This window comes from Ascaphus truei, chromosome 9 (assembly GCF_040206685.1).
Source record: "Ascaphus truei isolate aAscTru1 chromosome 9, aAscTru1.hap1, whole genome shotgun sequence".
In the NCBI taxonomy this organism is placed as follows: domain Eukaryota; kingdom Metazoa; phylum Chordata; class Amphibia; order Anura; family Ascaphidae; genus Ascaphus; species Ascaphus truei.
The window spans coordinates 12,708,236-12,729,287 of NC_134491.1; the positions used below are offsets into that span (position 1 = coordinate 12,708,236).

At 49.5% G+C, this 21,052-nt stretch overlaps 1 protein-coding gene across 5 annotated transcripts in view; it reads right to left on the reverse strand.

The window, feature by feature from the left end:
* PLCB2 (phospholipase C beta 2) overlaps positions 1-21,052 on the reverse strand; it is a 154,598-nt gene that overhangs the window by 25,373 nt on the left and 108,173 nt on the right. For 4 of the 5 annotated variants that reach the window (XR_012803755.1, XM_075613371.1, XM_075613372.1 and 1 more), the window contains 12 exons: positions 20,342-20,482; positions 19,384-19,463; positions 17,930-17,983; positions 17,167-17,242; positions 16,824-16,924; positions 15,653-15,819; positions 14,473-14,619; positions 12,014-12,171; positions 10,652-10,734; positions 7,860-7,944; positions 5,629-5,788; positions 3,090-3,184 (listed from right to left, as the gene is read on the reverse strand). Coding sequence is in view for 3 of the 5 variants with exons in the window: in XM_075613371.1 (XP_075469486.1) it covers positions 3,090-3,184; positions 5,629-5,788; positions 7,860-7,944; positions 10,652-10,734; positions 12,014-12,171; positions 14,473-14,619; positions 15,653-15,819; positions 16,824-16,924; positions 17,167-17,242; positions 17,930-17,983; positions 19,384-19,463; positions 20,342-20,482 (1,347 nt within the window). In the remaining 2 variants the exon portion in view is untranslated. Of the gene's footprint in view, positions 1-3,089; positions 3,185-5,628; positions 5,789-7,859; positions 7,945-10,651; positions 10,735-12,013; positions 12,172-14,440; positions 14,620-15,652; positions 15,820-16,823; positions 16,925-17,166; positions 17,243-17,929; positions 17,984-19,383; positions 19,464-20,341; positions 20,483-21,052 lie in introns of those variants that run through there. The other variant, XR_012803756.1, reaches the window with a different exon arrangement.

The window sequence follows — 21,052 nt, forward strand, 5'->3', positions numbered from 1 at the left end:
GACTGGGTGAGTGGGGGGGGTGAGTGGGGGGGTTAGTGACTAGGTGAGTGGGGGGGGGTTAGTGACTGGGTGAGTGGGGGGGTTAGTGACTGGGTGAGTGGGGGGGTTAGTGACTGGGTGAGTGGGGGGGTTAGTGACTGGGTGAGTGGGGGGGTTAGTGACTGGGTGAGTGGGGGGGTTAGTGACTGGGTGAGTGGGGGGGTTAGTGACTGGGTTAGTGGGGGGTTAGTGACTGGGTGAGTGGGGGGTTAGTGACTGGGTTAGTGACTGGGTTAGTGGGGGGGTTAGTGGGGAGGTTAGTGACTGGGTTAGTGGGGGGGGTTAGTGAATGGGTTAGAGGGTGGGGTAGTGACTGGGCGGGGTAGTGACTGGGTGTGGGGTTGGGGTAGTGGGGGGGTGGGTGGGGTGACTGACCCAGGGTGGGGTAGTGGGTGGGGTGGGGGGTGGGGGGGTAGTGGGAGGGTAGTGGGTGGGGGGTGGGGTAGTGACTGGGGGTATGGGGTAGTGACTGGGGTAGTGACTGTGTCGGTGGGGGGAGAGGGGGTGTGGTGTGGGGGGAGAGGTGTGCCACGTTGAACATGTGCTGATTTCTGCAGTAAGCCGATTCCGCAGGGGTTGGGGGGGGGGGGCTTGGCATGGCCTAAGTGCAGGCGGTCAGAGTGTTGAGGGGGGTAAGTGCGGGCGGTCGGAGTGTTGAGGGGGGTAAGTGTGGGCGGTCGGAGTGTTGAGGGGGGTAAATGCGGGTGGCAGGAGTGGTGACAGGGGGGGGGGGGAGCGTCCTCTTTGTGAGGTTCTGCGGCAGCAAGGGCGGCGTGGGGTAAGTGCGGGCGGTCGGAGTGGTTACGGGGGGGGGGGGTGAGCGGTCTCTTTGTGAGGTCCCGTGGCATGAGGTAAGTGCGGCCGGCCGGAGGGGTGACAGGGGGGCCAGAGTGGTGAGAGGGGGAGGGGGAGTGGTGACAGGGGGGGAGGGGGAGTGGTGACAGGGGGGGAGGGGGGCCGGAGTGGTGAGAGGGGGGGAGGGGAGTGGGTAAGTCCAGCCGCCCCAGGGGACAGACAGCCGTGCCCGTCACTGGCCTGTCCCCCCCTCCGCCCCCCAATCTCGTGGTGCCTGTGGAGCAGCGCGGCACCACAACGCGCGGGGTGTGTGTGTGGCGGCGGTTCTTTGTTGGGGGGGGGGGGGTGGCTGCTTTCTGCGATGAGGCTGGAAAGTGTTGCTGGGTTGTTCTGAGAGTGTGGGAGATGGGTAGGCGTAGTCAGCGAACTACGTAGCCTAATGAGGTGTGCGGGGGCGGGGCCAGAGGCTGAATGACAGACCGACGGACCAATCAGATTGGCCATAAGCAGAGCTAACATACAACGTTTTCAATTATATAGATATATATTTATATATATATACACCCACAAAAAAAGCTCCCGCTCCTAGTGTAAAACCAATGGGGAGGTTTATTTTCCTGAACAAGTAACAATGGCACACTCACAAACATCCATTTGAATCAGGCAGTTTATGAGTAAAACTCATGCTCCAAGGACGTGGCTCCGCCGGATCTGGTGTCCTGTGCATCTCCTGGGGAACTCCGCTGACTCTGCCTCCCTCCAAATCGAGTCCTCCGGCAATTCAAGCAGTTGAAGATTGGTTCCACCTCCAGGCTACTCGTCCGGATCGGCTGACAACCTCCTTGTCCAAAGTTGTGACTGGCTGTGATGATTGTAGGCTAAAAGCAGAAACCCTACGCGTTTCTTCAGCTGGACGCTGATCTCATGATCCCCTGATGAAATCAGGGCCTAGCTGAAGAAACGCGTGGGCTTAGAGGATTTGGAGGGAGGCAGAGTCAGCGGAGTTCCCCAGGTGAGTGTGCCATTGTTACTTGTTCAGGAAAATAAACTTCCCCATTGGTTTTACACTAGGAGCAGGCGCCTTTTCTTTTTGTTTTTTAGGTTTCGTTTGAAGATTTCGTTGTATCTGTGGATCAAGCAGCCAGTCTCCGGAGGACGACCTAGTGTGGAATCATATGATTCATGTGACCATTTTTTGGCATTTATGCTAAGTTTTCTGGACATTTATCTTTTATTATGTATTGATTTTATATTGCTTTTAAGTCTATTGGCATAGCAATAGATTAATTTAAATGAATGTACTGTTTTATTATTAATAGCTACCTGTAGTTTTGGCTCTAGCTCACTATACCTCACACAGGGTTAATAGATTTCCAATTTAATTACCACTTCCAATTAATAGATTTAATAATACAATATTGACATTTAAGATTGATCTGACCTAGGTGCAGTCCTATTTTTTCTGTTATTGTTATTGATATATATATATATAAAATAAATGTAACACAGTGTAACACAGACTTGTTTTCACCTGTCAATCTCTGGTCAGGGCGCCGACTCAGGGGGCGCCAATAATTACACAATGCAATATATATTTATTCACTAAACATTGTTTACACCGGGGGCGGCCAATTCTAGTCCTCAAGGGCCACCAACAGGTCAGATTAAGGATATCCCTGCTTCAGCACAGGTGGCTCAATCAGTGGCTCAGTCTTTGACTTAGCCACCTGTGCTGAAGCAGGGATATCCTGAAAACCTAACCTGTTGGTGGCCCTTGAGGACCGGAGTTGACCCCCCTGGGTTACACATAAGGTATATTGTGTAGTATTTGGCACACAGAAACAATCCCTGATTATCTGCAGGGGCTGCAGGATTTTATGTATTTTTTATGACAAAATAGGATCATTCGTATATATATATATATATATATATCTCTATCTCACTTGAGTGCCCCTCATAACCGTTCTATTTCTTTTAATCATGTGGTACTATTATTAGGTTTGGGCAGCCCCCCGTACATATATTTTGGGGCAGTGACTATGAAACAGACCAGCATGTAGAGGTCACATTCGCCTCCGGTGGGAACGTGTCTGCGTGCAAGGTTCGGAATATTGGGCCATTCATTAGAACTGCGCAGGTCCTGGCAGGAGACCGTGGCCATACACCACAGACCATAGTTATATTCATCTGAACGGGCCATACAGCCTAGCACCGCTTAGTAATTCTAGCCCAGTACGCTGTGAAGGGAAACATACCTCCTCTGACTGCATCTGCTTCATCTCTTCTTCCAGGCTTTCCGACGCCTCGTCATTTTCTGCCTCCTTCCCGAGTTCCTCTTCTGACACCTCATCTAAACACAGACATCACATCCGCCTCATTACAGGGACGCGTAGCGACCTTACAGAGACCTTAGAGACCTTACTGAGACCTTACAGAGACCTTACAGAGACCGTGCCCATAGAGGGGTCGTCACTCAGCAGATGTTGCGTGGGCATTAGCTTCTCAGCACATACAGTACATAGCGGAGAAACAGCCATATTTCATGTAGCGCTTTCCTCCCATTGGGACTGAAAGCGCATCACAAGGACAGCGCAGCGCAGCACGCAACACGAAGGCTGCACTTATAGCGCCGGGGACGTGACCGTCGCGTCAAAACAAATGCATTGTCGCCGTCGTCGGCGCTTATAGTGCACGCGACGGAGCGACGGTGCTACCAAAAATCTGCTAGTCACTGCTATTTGATTTTTTTCGACGACGGTCTCCCCATGTGGCCAATCAGAGAGCTTCTCCGTCCCTCTGCCCTCCCCCTTTATGGCGTAGCTGGCCTTGTAGCCAGCAACGTCGCCTACATTTGAAATGCAATTTTCGCAATGGCGACAGTGACGGGTGACGTCATCGGTCACGTCGCCGTCACTATAAGCGCGGCCTAGGGCTAGGTCCCCAGTGGCCGTGGCTGCAACAGCGTGTGCGGCGCACACATGGCAACGCGGCGTCATTTCAGCCAATGAGGGCAAACCAGCCGCGTGATGTCATGGCCGCGCCTCCCTGTCGCGCGCTGCCTTGAGTCCACCAGGTCACGCTGCTGCCGGGAACGAGCGCTGCCAGGCACCCCGCCGCGCACACTGGGGCCGCAGCTATAGGAATGTTACAGACACAGTCCCTGCCCCGTGGAGCTTACAATCTATGTTTTTGGTGCCTGAGGCACAGGGAGATAAAGTGACTTGCCCAAGGTCACAAGAAGCCGACACCGGGAATTTAACCAGGTTCCCCTGATTCACACTCAGTGTCATTGTTATCAGTCAGTGTCTACTCACTGAGCCTTTACTCACTGAGCCTTTACTCACTGAGCCTTTACTCACTGAGCCTTTACTCACTGAGCCTTTACTCACTGAGCCTTTACTCACTGAGCCTTTACTCACTGAGCCTTTACTCACTGAGCCTTTACTCACTGAGCCTTTACTCACTGAGCCTTTACTCACTGAGCCGCCTTCACTCACTGAGCCTTTACTCGCTGAGCCTTTACTCGCTGAGCCTTTACTCACTGAGCCTTTACTCACTGAGCCGCCTTCACTCACTGAGCCTTTACTCACTGAGCTGCCTTCACTCACTGAGCCTTTACTCACTGAGCCACCTTCACTCACTGAGCCTTTACTCACTGAGCCTTTACTCACTGAGCCTTTACTCACTGAGCCTTTACTCACTGAGCCTTTACTCACTGAGCCTTTACTCACTGAGCCTTTACTCACTGAGCCTTCACTCACTGAGCCTTTACTCACTGAGCCTTTACTCACTGAGCCTTTACTCACTGAGCCTTCACTCACTGAGCCGCTCCTTCAGCCCTTAGCTCCATCACCTTTTTTCTGGGATCAACAAGAAACTCCATATGCAGGCCCATATTTTGGCGTATGGGGGGCGCACATTTTTTTGGGGGGGCTGGTGCTGCGGCTACAGAGGCCCCACTTTCTTCCCCACAACAATTAAACTGATTGCCGGGGTAGCGTGTGGGACCTCTTTAAAGGTCTCTTACTACCTCCTCCTGCAGCGCCGCCCTCCTCCTCACGTGGCGACACCATGACAGCGTGATGGCGTTTCCCCGTTGTCATGGAGACGTAACGCCACGTGACGTCAGGATGCTGCACGAGTTGGAGACCAGGAAGGGCGAGGGGCAAAAAAGTAAGTGCCTAGGGGTGGGAAAATGCTAAAACCGGCGCAGTACATATGGCGATCATTAATACCAACCGGAAGAGAGCGACGCGTGCTTTCAGTACCACGCTTTTATTTCAACCTAAATTATTTATTGTCGTTTAGATACAAATTAATATTCATTTGCTTAGGGTTCAGGCGCCCTTTCCCTTCCAGAACACCAGTGGAAGTATATATCTGTTTTTATATTCGTTAAACTGCTATTTAGGGTGTTGTTGTTTTCCGCTGACTCCAATGACTCTCGTTTTCACGAGCATATGAGCATAATGCACGGACAGCTACAAACAAAGGCATTAATAAAATGTACACGTGCTGGTGCTTCTTTTTGCGGGGTACGGCTGTCAGGTGGCGCTAGGGTTTCTGAGGTCTAGAATTGGCCATCATTTGAAGAAGAGATTAGGCAGACACTACACGCAGGGGTGGCCAACCCCAGTCCTCAAGGGCCATGTTTTGTGCATATGCCTGCTTCAGCACAGGTGGCTCAATCAGTGGCTCAGTCGAAGCCACCTGTGCTGAAGCAGGGATATCCAGAAAACCTGGCCTGTTGGTAACTCTTCAGGACTGGAGTTGGTTAACCCCTGCCGTACGTACCTGAGTTTTCGCTGGAGGTAGAGTCTCTCTGCGCTGTCATGGCCGGGTCACTGCTCTGCGACTTCTTCTCTTGGGCCGAGAGGTGCTGATTCTTCTTATTTTTAATCAGGATTTTCCGCAGCAAGTCCTGCGGGCTGGGTAACGAGGATCCGGGTTTCAGCTGGGAAAATAATTCCAGAATAAAAGGCAGCGATTCATTTTGTTTAGCGAACGCCAGCGCAGGTAAGTATATTAACCCCTTCAGAGCCAAGGAGCGCAGCAGTGCAATCGGCACGGAAGGGGTTAAAGAAGTCTGATCCAAATTGGCTAAACTCAATATTACTAAAATTGGCCAAACTTTATATTGTACATTTATTAAAGAGGTAATCCAAGCGGCACTTTAAAAGAAAAACAATATATATATATATTTTTTGTTTTAATATATGCAGCCTTTGATTACCTTTATTAACAACTAATGACCTAAGCTGCCAATCAATTCAGTCTCCCATGATCGATCAGCAAAGATCCTGCTTCCTAGGGTTCACTAAATGGCTGCCTTTCAGTTTCAATCAATCCTTCAGTCAGTGTAACTCAGTAGCTACAATGTATCCTGATATTACTATTATTAAGGTAACATGGTCTATTGTTGCAGTTTGCAGCTCACACTGCTGGGAACATTGGCAACAAATCACCCGCAGGAAAGTGTTACAAATATCTTGCACTGCTGGGGGAGGTGGGCTAAACTTATAGAAATCACAGGATGTTCACCATATTAAAACTCATTGAAAATTGGATTAAGAGTTGAATTTACAAAAACAAAATCCGCAGTATTATCTAATACTACAGAAAGGATTTATTTAAAAAAAAAAAACACATATAAGATTTTCTGGGATTGCTCCCATAGATATTAGCATTGTCTGGGCACAGAAGCAAGTGTTAGGATTGTCAGACGACCAGCCTGTCGTTTGTAGAATGTAATAACGATTAGGTACCGCTTAGAAATTCTACGCTTGTAAGCACAGCCCCGGTTATGGGAGAGCAGGGAATACATTGGGTTCAGCCACATTTTAGAAATAAAAACAAATGCATCAATTTTACCAGAGATTCCTCAAAAAGAGAGTCCCACGGATGTATCCCACACGCGTGGGCAATAATATGTGCGAGGGCGTGTGAGACAGACGGACACTTGTGAATTACATATATATACAGGCATACCCCGGTTTAAGGACACTCACTTTTTAAGTACACTCAGGACATAGCGCCCAATAGGCAAACGGCAGCTCACGCATGCGCCTGTCAGCACGTCCTCAACAGCAATACCGGCTCCCTACCTGTACCGAAGCTGTGCACAAGCGGGGAGACTATAGAGCCTGTTACACATGTGTTATTTACATCAGCTCTGCACGTATATGACGATTGCCGTACAGTACATGCATCGATAAGTGGGGGAAAGGTAGTGCTTCACTTTAAGTACATTTTCACTTTACATACATGCTCCGATCCCATTGCGTACGTTAATGCGGGGTGTATATATATATATATATATATATATATATATATATATATATATATATATATCGATAAAATGACATTAAGACACGTATATACAGTATAAAAGGATTGACACACTCCGGATATTCAATGTAGATATTTCTGCATCTCATACAAATCTTTTATGTCAAATCAATTCATTTAAAGTTGAGCAACGTGACAAAGAATGACTCTTCCTTTCTAACCCTGTTGCTGCTAGGGGAATAGATATTTTGATTTCCATTTACAGAATAGAAGTAGTTTATTTGACATATCTACTTGAAAATGCCCGTATGCGGTTTCAGAATTTGAATGTGTGCAGTTGGAGGTATTACTACCGAAGGCCGCGTCCATGGCGAGTGCGCATGCGCGCGACCGTACTCGTGGCGCCACGCGCGCCTGTAGCTGGAGCGATTTGTGGCCGTGGGGTAGACGCGACCGGGAGGCGTGTCGGAGGCGGGGCCGTGACGTCACGGAGCTGGTTCGCCCTCATTGGGGCGCAACCGTTCAGGTGATCCGGCAGACGCGCGGCAGAAACAAATGTATTTGTCTGCTCGTGGATCGCCAGCACCGGCGCTTCCCATCACGCGCCCTACGGCCTGCCTCATAGAGGCGCGGCATTTTGATCGTGCCGCGCAGTCTCGCTTACCATGGTCGCGGCCAAATAGATAAACAACTGCCATACAGAATCATATCTTTTTAAACACTTAGCTCCAACTTACAGGATACTTCTCCAGTGTCTCAGTTAGCAACATGTCTCCAAAAATGGACCTGCAATACTCCGCCATCTTGGCCTGCTGTTTTGGCCTAAACAGATGGATTTAAACAGATTAACGCATTGCTGGGGCCCCCGCTGGCAGTGAAAGGGTTAACATCCAACAAAGTCCCTCCCCCCCGAACACCCCCCCCCCCTAAAAGAATCAATGCAGATGTGATGCGGATATCTCTGGGGGATCTGTTATGGGTTCCCAGAAGCCTCTCTGCCAGACGTCTCTGTTCTAACCGCAGACGCGGAGAACTTCTCGGCAGAAGAGCCTAGTTGCGCGCTCTGGTTTGCAGACGTTTGGGCCACGACGGTGGGATGGGGATTTCCACTTGGAAGACATAGGGGACATGGAAAAGGGAGCAGTTGCCACACACCCTCTGAGCTGGTGATGGCCAACTTTCCTCTGGTATACACCGCACTTTCCTCTGGTGTACACTGCACTTTCCTCTGGTGTACACTGCACTTTCCTCTGGTGTACACTGCCCTTTCCTCTGGTGTACACTGCACTTTCCTCTGGTGTACACTGCACTTTCCTCTGGTGTACACTGCACTTTCCTCTGGTGTACACTGCACTTTCCTCTGGTGTACACTGCACTTTCCTCTGGTATACACCGCACTTTCCTCTGGTGTACACCGCACTTTCCTCTGGTGTACACTGCACTTTCCTCTGGTGTACACCGCACTTTCCTCTGGTGTACACCGCACTTTCCTCTGGTGTACACCGCACTTTCCTCTGGTGTACACCGCACTTTCCTCTGGTGTACACCGCACTTTCCTCTGGTGTACACCGCACTTTCCTCTGGTGTACACTGCACTTTCCTCTGGTATACACTGCACTTTCCTCTGGTGTACACTGCACTTTCCTCTGGTGTACACCGCACTTTCCTCTGGTGTACACCGCACTTTCCTCTGGTGTACACCGCACTTTCCTCTGGTGTACACCGCACTTTCCTCTGGTATACACTGCACTTCCTCTGGTGTACACTGCACTTTCCTCTGGTGTACACTGCACTTTCCTCTGGTATACACTGCACTTTCCTCTGGTATACACTGCACTTTCCTCTGGTGTACACTGCACTTTCCTCTGGTATACACTGCACTTTCCTCTGGTATACACTGCACTTTCCTCTGGTGTACACTGCACTTCCTCTGGTGTACACTGCACTTTCCTCTGGTGTACACTGCACTTTCCTCTGGTGTACACTGCACTTTCCTCTGGTATACACTGCACTTTCCTCTGGTGTACACTGCACTTTCCTCTGGTATACACTGCACTTTCCTCTGGTGTACACTGCACTTTCCTCTGGTGTACACTGCACTTTCCTCTGGTATACACTGCACTTTCCTCTGGTGTACACTGCACTTTCCTCTGGTGTACACTGCACTTTCCTCTGGTATACACTGCACTTTCCTCTGGTGTACACTGCACTGTCTCTTAAATGGGCAATCACTGCCATTTGGCAAAAACCGACAACAGTTTGAAGTCTGCATCCCATCGTCTTCCTTCAACACATTAAATCTTCAATGAGCAATCCAGTGACCTTTGTTTTTGTTACATAGGATTGGAGCAGGGGGTCTCCGGGGCTGAACCCCATTCATTTTAGCTCTGGGGACCCCCTGCTTCCGGAGATACTTACCTCCGATGGGGGGGGGGGCTGGTGTCTCGGTAATGTTTAAAGCTCTCGCGTCACGCGGGCCGATAGGACGCTGCACCGCATGACATCACGGCTTCCTATTGGCCCGCAGGTTGCAGGAGCCTTGAAAATCCACCATTATATGAACCCAGCTAGCGAGCCTGGGCGGCTCCCGGCACTTCCTACGGAAGCGGGGTCCCCAGCCTGGAAATCAAATCGGCTTCAGCTCTGGAGACCCCCTGCTTCAGTCCAATGTAAAATGTGGGGGGGATGGGGGAGGGGTGTGGGATGGGGGGGAGGGGTGTGGGATGGGGGGGATGGGATGGGGGGGATGGGGGAGGGGTGTGGGATGGGGGGGATGGGGGAGGGGTGTGGGATGGGGGTGAAATAGCCGCTTGGATTTCCTCTTTAAAGCAAAGATTTGGCTGTTTTGGTTTCTTTCGAAATTAAGAAGCATTTTCTTTCTATCTGGGCCTCAGAATGGGGGCGTTGGGAGGTGCTTATCCATCAAGTGTTTACTCAACTTCTAGCCCAGGGGTGCTCAACTCCAGTCCTCACCCCCGCAAACCCCCCCCCCCAACAGGTCAGGTTTTTAAGATATCCCTGCTTCAGCACAGGTGGCTCAGTCCTTGACAGCTTCTGATTAGGCCACCTGTGCTAAAGCTGGGATAACCTGAAAATCGGAGCTTGAGAACTGGAGTTGAGCCCCCCCCTGCTCTCGCCCACCCTGTCCCTGTGAGAGCCAAAAATGTCAAGGAGGAGAAAGGGGCCTTGCCTGCGCAAACTCTTATTCAGCGTTTAGTGATATCACGTAAAAGGGAGCAGCCAGCGGAAATCAAACCCCTCCCAAGTCTCAGCTTCCCGTGTTCACAAACACATCGTCTTACAAAGTAACTATAATACAGATGTTTTAATAAAACGGGCGTGTGTCAGATTCGGGTAAAACAAAGAGAATCGCACAGATTGAACGCCTTACACCTGTCACTTTCATCCGTTCATTTTGATTTTTGAAGAGACCGCATCTTTAATTATGTCTATTAGCTATGCAAATGTTATAATATTGCACGTGCTTTCTCTTCGCCCAATAGGATTTGGTCCTAAATCAGCTACTTACGAGTCCACGTGGTTCTCGAAGGAAAGAATCAGAGGGTACGGGGACGTTTTGAACGCTGATTCTGCGATGGCTTCAATCACATCCTAAAGGAAAAGCAAAGGAGTTTGACAATGTCTTGGAATTGTCACCAGGTTCTCAGGGACATACAAGTATATATATATATATATATATATATATATATATATATATATATATATATATATATATATATATGGCAGCATAATGGGCACATGAAATAGGAATTGCGGACTTACAAAAAAAATAAAATAACAAAATAAAATTAAGTCCGGAATTTCCGTCTGGCTTCTGGTTTCTCTATTCCCTTGGACTTCCAATAAGCCTGTATGCCTGGATCCCTCATACCTCCATCTCACTAAACATGTACAGGTCTTATATCTGGAGACTGGAAGCAGTGAGGAAGGCGAGGTAGTGGATGCTAGAGGGTCTCTCATTAGCACAGCAGTAAGTCCTTGTCTACCTAAGGGCTAACTCAGGGGGGCTCAACTCTAGTCCTCAAGCCCACCCCAACAGGTCAGGTTTTCAGGATATTACCTCTGATCGAGCCACCTGTGCCGAAGCAGGGGTACCCTGAAAACCTGACCTGTTGGTGGGTCTTGAGGATTGGAGCTCAGAAACTCTGGCTTAACTCCTTTGCTTTGGGGACTCCTTATCCCAGGGGTGCTCAAATCCCCCCGCCCACCCCAGCTGGTCAGATTTTCAGGATATCCCAGCTTCAGCACAGGTCAACCAGAAGCTCAATCAGAGGCTGTCGAAGACTGCACCACATGTGCTGAAGCAGGGTCTGATCGAGTCACATGTGCTGAAGCTGGGTTATCCTGAAAACCTGACCTGTGGGGGGCGGACATGAGGAATGGAGTTGAGCCCCCTTGGGCTGATTCACCCAACCAAACTTTTAGTCAAGGGGCTCAGACCTCAGTCCTATTTGGAGTTCATTGTATCTCAACCACAGCAAAGTGTCACCCAAGGGTGCCTCAGTCTAAACCTGAAGGGCACCTTCATTAAAATCACAATAGATACGGTTATCCCAGAGCACCCACTGTATTGCTGCATATAAGATACATATACAGGGGGGCTCAACTCCAGTCCTTAAGACCAACAAACAGGTCAGGTTTTCAGGATATCCCTGCTTCAGCACAGGTGGCTCAATCAGTGGTACCACCTGTGCTGAAGCAGGGGTATCCTGAAAATCCAACCTGTTTGGCAGGGTCGTGAGGGCGGGAGTTGGGCGCCCCTGCCATAGAGGAAAGAAATAGATTTGAGATCGGAGCGATGCGGATTTGCGGTTCTTGAAGGTGTTACAACCCCACAGGTTGTGCAGGCGGGTCAGAGTCGGGGTCCCACCTTGAAGGGGATCTCCGTGGTCATGGTGAAGCCGTGGGTGATCATAGGTTCTTCCTCGGGGGGCTTCCCCTTCCAGCAGTCGAGTTCCACGCAGCGGCAGCCTGACAGAAGGGTCTGTCTGTACATCTCAGGAGACGACACCCCGGAAAACTGCCCCGCTGGAGAGTGTGAGGAGATGGGGGAGTTGGTGCTTATCGGCATGATACACATCTGGTGACTGATGCCTTTCTCCCCCCCTCCCCCCAGCACCCCCCGACCCCCCAAAGTCTGACACCTAAAATAATTTTTAAATGATTTTTTAAAGTCTTTGTTAACAGGGTGAGCGGAGACTTGGTTTCTGGTTCTGTGGCCCTTAATACATAAGGCCCTATATGGGTTTCTGGCTCTGTGGCCCTTAATACATAAGGCCCTGTATGGGTTTCTGGTTCTGTGGCCCTTAATACATAAGGCCCTGTATGGGTTTCTGGTTCTGTGGCCCTTAATACATAAGGCCCTGTATGGGTTTCTGGCTCTGTGGCCCTTAATACATAAGGCCCTGTATGGGTTTCTGGTTCTGTGGACATTAATACATAAAGCCCTTTATGGGTTTCTGGTTCTGTGGCCCTTAATACTTAAGGCCCTGTATGGGTTTCTGGCTCTGTGGCCCTTAATACATAAGGCCCTGTATGGGTTTCTGGTTCTGTGGACATTAATACATAAAGCCCTTTATGGGTTTCTGGTTCTGTGGCCCTTAATACTTAAGGCCCTGTATGGGTTTCTGTCTCTGTGTCCCTTAATACATAATGCCCTGTATGGGTTTCTGGTTCTGTGGCCCTTAATACATAAGGCCCTGTATGGGTTTCTGGTTCTGTGGCCCTTAATACATAAGGCCCTGTATGGGTTTCTGGTTCTGTGGCCCTGTATACATAAGGCCCTGTATGGGTTTCTGGTTCTGTGGCCCTTAATACATAAGGCCCTGTATGGGTTTCTGGTTCTGTGGCCCTGTATACATATGGCCCTGTATGGTTTTCTGGTTCTGTGGCCCTTAATACATATGGCCCTGTATGGGTTTCTGGTTCTGTGGCCCTGTATACATAAGGCCCTGTATGGGTTTCTGGTTCTGTGGCCCTTAATACATAAGGCCCTGTATGGGTTTCTGGTTCTGTGGCCCTTAATACATAAGGCCCTGTATGGGTTTCTGGATCTGTGGCCCTTAATACATAAGGCCCTGTATGGGTTTCTGGTTCTGTGGCCCTTAATACATATGGCCCTGTATGGGTTTCTGGTTCTGTGGCCCTTAATACATATGGCCCTGTATGGGTTTCTGGTTCTGTGGCCCTTAATACATAAGGCCCTGTATGGGTTTCTGGATCTGTGGCCCTTAATACATAAGGCCCTGTATGGGTTTCTGGTTCTGTGGCCCTTAATACATATGGCCCTGTATGGGTTTCTGGTTCTGTGGCCCTTAATACATATGGCCCTGTATGGGTTTCTGGTTCTGTGGCCCTTAATACATATGGCCCTGTATGGGTTTCGGGTTCTGTGGCCCTTAATACATAAGGCCCTGTATGGGTTTCTGGTTCTGTGGCCCTTAATACATAAGGCCCTGTATGGGTTACATTGCGACACCTGATAAATGAGGAGGCAAACAGCGATGCATAAAGAACGGGATTTCTCCCTCATATAAACCAGCATGATTATACAAAACACTAAAGCAATGTGCTCTGTGCTCTCTCTGCGCTCTCTGCGCTCTCTGCGCTCTCTGCGCTCTCTGCGCTCTCTGCGCTCTCTGCGCTCTCTGCGCTCTCTGCGCTCTCTGCGCTCTCTGCGCTCTCTGCGCTCTCTGCGCTCTCTGCGCTCTCTCCGCTCTCTCCGCTCTCTCCGCTCTCTCCGCTCTCTCCGCTCTCTGCGCTCTCTGCGCTCTCTGCGCTCTCTGCGTGCTCTCTGCGTGCTCTCTGCGTGCTCTCTGCGTGCTCTGTGCTCTGATAAATCTGGTTCTATTTCTGTTTTGTACTTCCATATATTTATACAACATGTTTTTTTCTGCACATGGAAACTGGGCTAAACGACCACGTTATTGTCACATCTAGGACACAGTGACATCTGCAGTTAAACACTATACCAAGGGTGGCAAACTCCAGTCCTCAGGGGCCAGGTCAGATTATAAGGATATCCCTGCTTCAGCACAGGTGGCTTAAATATCCTTAACACCGGACCTGTCGGTGGCCTTTGAGGACCGGAGTTAGCCACTCCTGCTCTATACAATCTGTGGGATACAGAAGCAGACGTGGGACACAGACGTGGGACACAGACGTGGGACACAGACGTGGGACACAGACGTGGGACACAGACGTGGGACACAGACGTGGGACACTTGCGTGGGACACAGACGTGGGACACTTGCGTGAGACATGTGGATGCATCACAGGTAACGCTATAATTGGACACCTCGATGTGAAAGGGGGTCTTGCTGCCGTTACCCGTCAGGTAGGTGTTGTGAGACGAGTTAATGAAGTAGTGAGAAAGGGGTTGAGCCATGTCGTGGTTCACTGCTATTTTATCCAGCGACACCACGCTGTTCTCAGAACCGCAGAGGAACCAGATCATCCCCTCCGGAGACAGCTGCCCTGGAGAAGGAAGAAAACCAGCAATGGGCCAATACCCAGGAGGGAAGAGAAGGGATATCTGCTCCAAATTTAGTGGGACTGTCCTGTATCCGTCCCCAGTTGTTATCGTTTATTTGTGAAGCGCCAACATATGCCGGAGCGGGGTACAATGGGGTACAGAGCTATGTACAGTATATTACACAAACAGTGACATACAGGTGAGGACTAACAGATGCAGAAGGTAATGAGGGCCTGAACCTGAGAGCTTACCCTGTAGAGGGAATGATGTTGAAACAAGAAGGTAAGGTGGCTGCTCATTGTAGGATAAGGAGTGGCTCAGGTTAGATTATGGCTCAACCTGACAGCTGAAGCCATTAAGGTTTTTGTGGGGGATTGGTCCTGCCCCACAGCTGGTCCCAATAGGGTTGGATACACCGGAGGCAGGCGGGGACAGTAAAATATCCAGAATACAACTGGTCCTTCGTACCGAGTCTCAGCTGGACAATAACCATGAACTGGCCACAGGTGAGATGCACAGAAGGAAATGGACCTGGGGTGGGGCATAAGTATAGGACAGTATTGAAGGTCGGAAGGTCACACAGTGACCAGGGAAACACATTCGAGGTCTGTGAGAATATTTGCATGAAACGTGCGCCCCGTGTGATTACAGGGTGAGAAATGTTGCCCCATATAATGCCTATGGTAGATATGTATTTATATCTTTTTATAGATTCCAGAACCTTCACAATAAATCTGTGCTGTTTTTATTCAATTTGGGGGGTGGGAGGGGGGAGATTTCTTATCTTAAAGTTCCCCGGTAGCCACTAAACGAACCCCCAAAGCTTCCTGACAAGCAGAAGATAGGAGAATGGGCAGATTAAGTAAGTGATTCTTATCTGCTGTCAATGTCTATTTTTCTATGTATTTACAACCAAGAATCCCTGTTCCAATATATGAAAGCTGCTAACACTAAGAAGGATATACAGGATATACAGTACCCCTTGAATGCACAGCGCCTCTGCTGACAGTAGTATAGAATAAGTATGGCGCTCACCTCTCTGTTTGTTGATCACGCTGGGCTCATATTTCTCTATAAGGCCCTGCACTTGCTCTGTCTTCGCAGGTGGGAAAAGTAGCTCGTTGAGCCGGGAATCTCGCTGCTTATTGTTGATAAACTTGGTGAGGTGGTCCTTAGTCATGTAGGGTTTGGCTTTGGAGTGGCTGAGAATGCAAGAGACGAGGCACGGAGTGAAATTAAAGCGGCATTCCACGTTCATTACCCCCTTCGGAGGCAGGTATCTCAGGAAGCAGGGGGTCCCGGAGCTGAAATCAAAATGGTCCAGCTCCAGAGACCCCCAACCTCCAACCTATAGCCAAGGCGGCACCAACCCATGGACCCGCCGGGCATTTTCGCCGTTTCCCGGCAGCCCAATCCACCCCTGGTAAATAGACATGTTCGGCACCCAGCCGGAGCTGCTACCTGCGCCCCTTTCCGATGTAAGTATCTCGGGAAGCGGGGGGTCACCGGAACTGAAATCAACGCGGTTCAGCTCTGGGGACCCCCTGCTTCCCACCTATAAGAAAAAGAAAACCCTAGGCAGAACTGCCCATATATATATATATATATATATTTATTCACATGCTTCCCCAGCTATGACGAGTACATGGAAGGAGTGGTTAAAGTGGCTTTAAAACAAAAGCGGTTCTGTGCCGCACCAATTTCCAAAAGTTCTATATTTATCAAACATTGGGGCAAAGGTCTTCCGACTGTATTTCAAAATAAGTAGAGGTTTAAGCCATATGTATGCTGTAAAGTTAGGAAGAAGAGACATGTTCTTAAATCCAACCCTTTGTCTAACCCAGGGGTGGCAAACTCCAGTCATCAAGAGCTACCAACAGGTCAGGTTTTCAGGATATCCCTGCTTCAGCACAAGTGTCTCAGTCTTCAACTGCATTACTGATTGAGCCACCTGTGCTGAAGCAGGGATATCCTGAAAATCTGACCTGTTGGTAGCTCTCGAGGACAGGAGTTGAGCACCTCTGGTCTAATCCCTTTAAAAAGGGGGAGATGTTAGTTTGTAAATAAGAACAAATAGTGGGAGACTGTATGCTCCGGCACCATCACACCGTGACCCCTGCAGCATGATAACAATTCCTTTAAAACCCTGTAGGGCAGCGATTCCCAACCAGGGTTCCTGCTTCAGCCTGAACTACAAAGAACTCACTAGGAGGTAAAGATCTCGTCTATCTCCGAGCGGGGGCACAGGTGCACGAGGAACGTGCGATACACCGATTCTGGGAAATCCTCGGGGTTGATGGCGTCGTTCTGCAAACGAAGCAGAGAGAACGAGAAACTGCTCACGCGGTGTATAAAACGGGTCTGGTTTACTGGCCGTGTAATGATTACTGCCACGGTATTGAGAGGAGACGTGCGAAATATCTGCTGGAGATCGCAAACGACGTCACAGCCTATGCAGGGGTTAATATGAGCAAGAAGCCCGGTGCATACAGGGAAGAGACCTTCACAAACTGAAGGTTCACATGCCGAGTATTAAATGATGGACTCACTTTGCCCTTTGGTAGATGGCACAAGCCCAGTGCGCTTTCCACCCGCTTCCTGTCCGCAGGAAACATCTGGAAAACACTGCGCAAGGAGAAACGAAAGAGCCGCGTGAGTTCAAGATGGCAAAGTGCGTTTAGTGGCAAATAATTATTTGAACCCAACAATGAGGTGGGGCAGTTCTCCGTCATTTTACTGCATTCCCCCTCTGTGAAAACCGAAAGACAAGAGTCAGCAGGATGCCAACGCCAACATCCACTGATAACGGTGACGTTAGCCGGGACGGCTGCTGAACGACTGCTAAAGCTGCTGCCCTGGCACTGATCGTATCGGGATCTGCCATCTCAGTCTGCACAACCCTTTCCCATGATGAGCTCGGAGGAGGAACTCCCTCAAACTCACTGACAAGGCTTTTTACTCCTGTTTCCTACTCAGTTGGGCGCTTGGTAATGGGTTGTACTGGACAAATTCAGTACATCAGCATCATTAACTCTTAATGCCCCAATGGTACCCAATCAATGTCTCTAGGGGAGATCGTAACCTCAGGTCTGAATAAGCGGGGGGAGGGGAGGAGGGGGGGGAGGGGGAGGGGAGGGGGCGCAAGCAAGGGGAAGAGCAGACGGGGGGAGGGGTGGGGCGCAAGCAAGGGGAAGAGCAGACGGGGGGAGGGGGGCCAAACAGAAAAAATTGCGCACTCCTGTTCTAGAGCATTGCCCCCCACCCTCTTTCACCGTTCGTCTCTCACCCAGAGTTGGAAAGCTGACTACTTACTGGCGTACAGGAATCTTTCCTTCTGCGTTGAGTTGAAGCTTCAGCCTCACGTGTCTACATTAAATGCATGCAAACAAGGGAGGAAAACCACAATGTCACAAGGGCGCACGGAGAAACAGATCTGCAGGGTGTGGAAAGCTCTGCACAACATACTGTAATCAGCAGCAGGTCCCACAACCTACAACAGCTGTACATTTCTGCAGGCCCGTACGGATACCTCTTACTTCTGAACCGGGTCTGGACTTTACAAACGGGAATTCATTTGACACGTTACAGCCGCGTCACAACGGGGACACTCAAAGACTTACAGTTTTTTGTGAAGTTTAGGGCTAAAATGCACCAAACTTTAAGGCAGGCAGGGTTTCCATTAGGCCCGGGCCTAAGGCGGCAAAAATGTCCGCCCCCATTTGCCGCGCTCTCTGGCCTATTGGACATGATGGGAAGGGACTTATTTACCTGTGCCGCCCGCCTCTGTTCTGCCGCCCTGCTTCGGCTTCAAAATCGAACGTCAAATGACGCCGCGGACGTCACAAACGTCATGGCGCAACGGCGTGTTACCATGGTATCGCGACGCCGTGCGACGTCACGTTGGTGACGTCCGCTGCGTCATTTGACGCTGGATTCTGAAGGAGAAGCAGGGCGGCAGCAAGGAGGCGGCTGGCACAGGTAAGGGCGTAGGATTTGTAAATCCGCCGCTGAGAGCAGAGGTGGGCAACTCCCATCCACAAGGGCCACCAACAGGTCAGGTTTTCAGGACATCCCTGCTTCAGCACAGGTGGTATAGTCTTTGACTGAGCCACCTGTGCTGGAGCAGGTATATCCTGAAAACCTGACCTGTTGGCAGCCCTTGAGGACGGGAGTTGCACACCCCCTTTGTGTCGAGGTTCTGACATGAGAATGTGTGAGGAACACAGGAGTTTGTGAAACACTTCTGCTGCTTCTGAACGTTTAATAAACAGTGAGATTATTCCTTCAGTTTACAGGCTGCTGTAATAGCGATCTCCAAATTTAAATCTGTAGAGAAATATACAACTTGTAGAATCAGATGCCCATATAATGGAAGGGACTTCAAGGAGGTTAGATATATATATATATATATATATATATATATATATATATATATATATATATATATATATATAAATACACAGGGATTGCAACTCAATAATTATTATGTAGGGGGTAAGTCACTAAACATGACATTTTATACAATGATCCCCAGTATGACAATGAATCCTTGTAACCATTAACCAGCAACATTTAATCTGTTCCCTTGGTATAATCCCCATAGCGGGAAGCCATTGTCACAGGGATTACAAACTCTTATGATAACCCAATTCATTGTACATTTCGCTTAGATTAAGCAGCCCCACGTTATACATATGCAGAGCCGCCTGCTAACAATTCCGTACTTGTTATTTTCGTGGCTGACATAAAGAGGCCGCGACACTTACATTTTCTCAAAGAAGGCGTAGCGCGAAGCGTTGACCAGCACCGGGTTTGTAACAATCGCTAGAATATCCGCGGCCCAGTCCTGAAAACACAACTCAAATTCTTACTGAAAAGTAGCTCTTTCTGCTTTGGGTTCACGTAGGGATGCCAGGTGTCCAGTATTGAAACAGGACTGTCTGTATTTGGACACTGTCCAGTAAACAAAATGAGGTAATACTGGACATGTATGTGTATTACCTCTCTGGACATAGTGACCTGACCCGCTTGGGGGGCTGCGGGATTTCACATAGCAGGGCTGAGCAGCTTCCTCCAGCCTGATTGGCTGCTGCTAGGTAATGCAGCTAATCAGTAGGAGGTGTCAGGAGCCTGGGGGTTGGGCCAAGGAGACGAGGAAACAGCATGGAGTGGTGAGAGGGGTGTGTGTGTCTCAAGTGCGTCGCACCTTTCACCATTGTGTCCAGTATTTTTGGAGAAGCCGCTTGGCGACCCTAAGTCTCACTAATGTTTACAATCAGTGTTTCAGACTGGAATCTGACTGAGAAAAAGCAGCACTTTCTCAGTAAAACGAAGGCTCGGCACTATCTCAGTAAAACGAAGGCTCGGCACTATCTCAGTAAAACGAAGGCTCGGCACTCTCTCAGTAAAACGAAGGCTCGGCACTATCTCAGTAAAACGAAGGCTCGGCACTATATCAGTAAAACGAAGGCTCGGCACTATCTCAGTAAAACGAAGGCTCGGCACTATATCAGTAAAACGAAGGCTCGGCACTATCTCAGTAAAACGAAGGCTCGGCACTATCTCAGTAAAACGAAGGCTCGGCACTATATCAGTAAAACGAAGGCTCGGCACTATCTCAGTAAAACGAAGGCTCAGCACTTTCATTCGCGTTTTGTTCTGGTCTTTGGGCCTACAAAATGCTGTTGGTTTAGGACCATCTCACTTGGATGGTCACTTGTTTACCTTGCCGACGTTCTCCTTGTAAGAGACAAAGTTATGGAAGGTGAGGTCCACCATATCCGGGCCGGACACGACGGTCAGCGTCTTGGCCAGGAAGTTGTTTTCGGGAAAGTCCAGATTAAACACCATTCGGAGCTTCTGGCTCTAAACACAAGCAAATGAGAGCTGGTTATATGCGTTATGTGCTCAACTCCAGTCCTCAAACCCCCCCCTCCCAACAGGTCAGGTTTTACGGATATCCCAGCTTCAGCCCAGGTGGCTCAATCAGAGGCTCAGTCAAAGACTGAAGCAGGGAGATTCTGAAAAGCTGACCTGTTGGTGGCTCGTGACTAGAATTAGCCTATTGAGTCATTGACTGAGCCACCTATGCTGAAGCAGGGATATCCTGAAAACCTGACCCGTTGGTGGTCCGTGAGGACTGGAACTGACCACCCCTGCGTTAGTAGAATTTGTAGGTGAGCCCAGTAATTCTGATCTGCGGCTGATTTGGGTGGTTGCAAGGCTGGCTGCATTCTTATTAGTGCAAACCCAAAATGTTCTCCTGAGCGACACTCCACCCCTAATTCTAGGAGTGCTAGAACTGTATTTATACCCACCTTCTGCTACAGATCCCCTGAAATACATTTCTAACGTTGCATCCTGCCAGCACACATCAGCTAAGCTCTGCTTCATCTTCTACAAGTACAGGCATACCCCGCATTAGCGTACGCAATA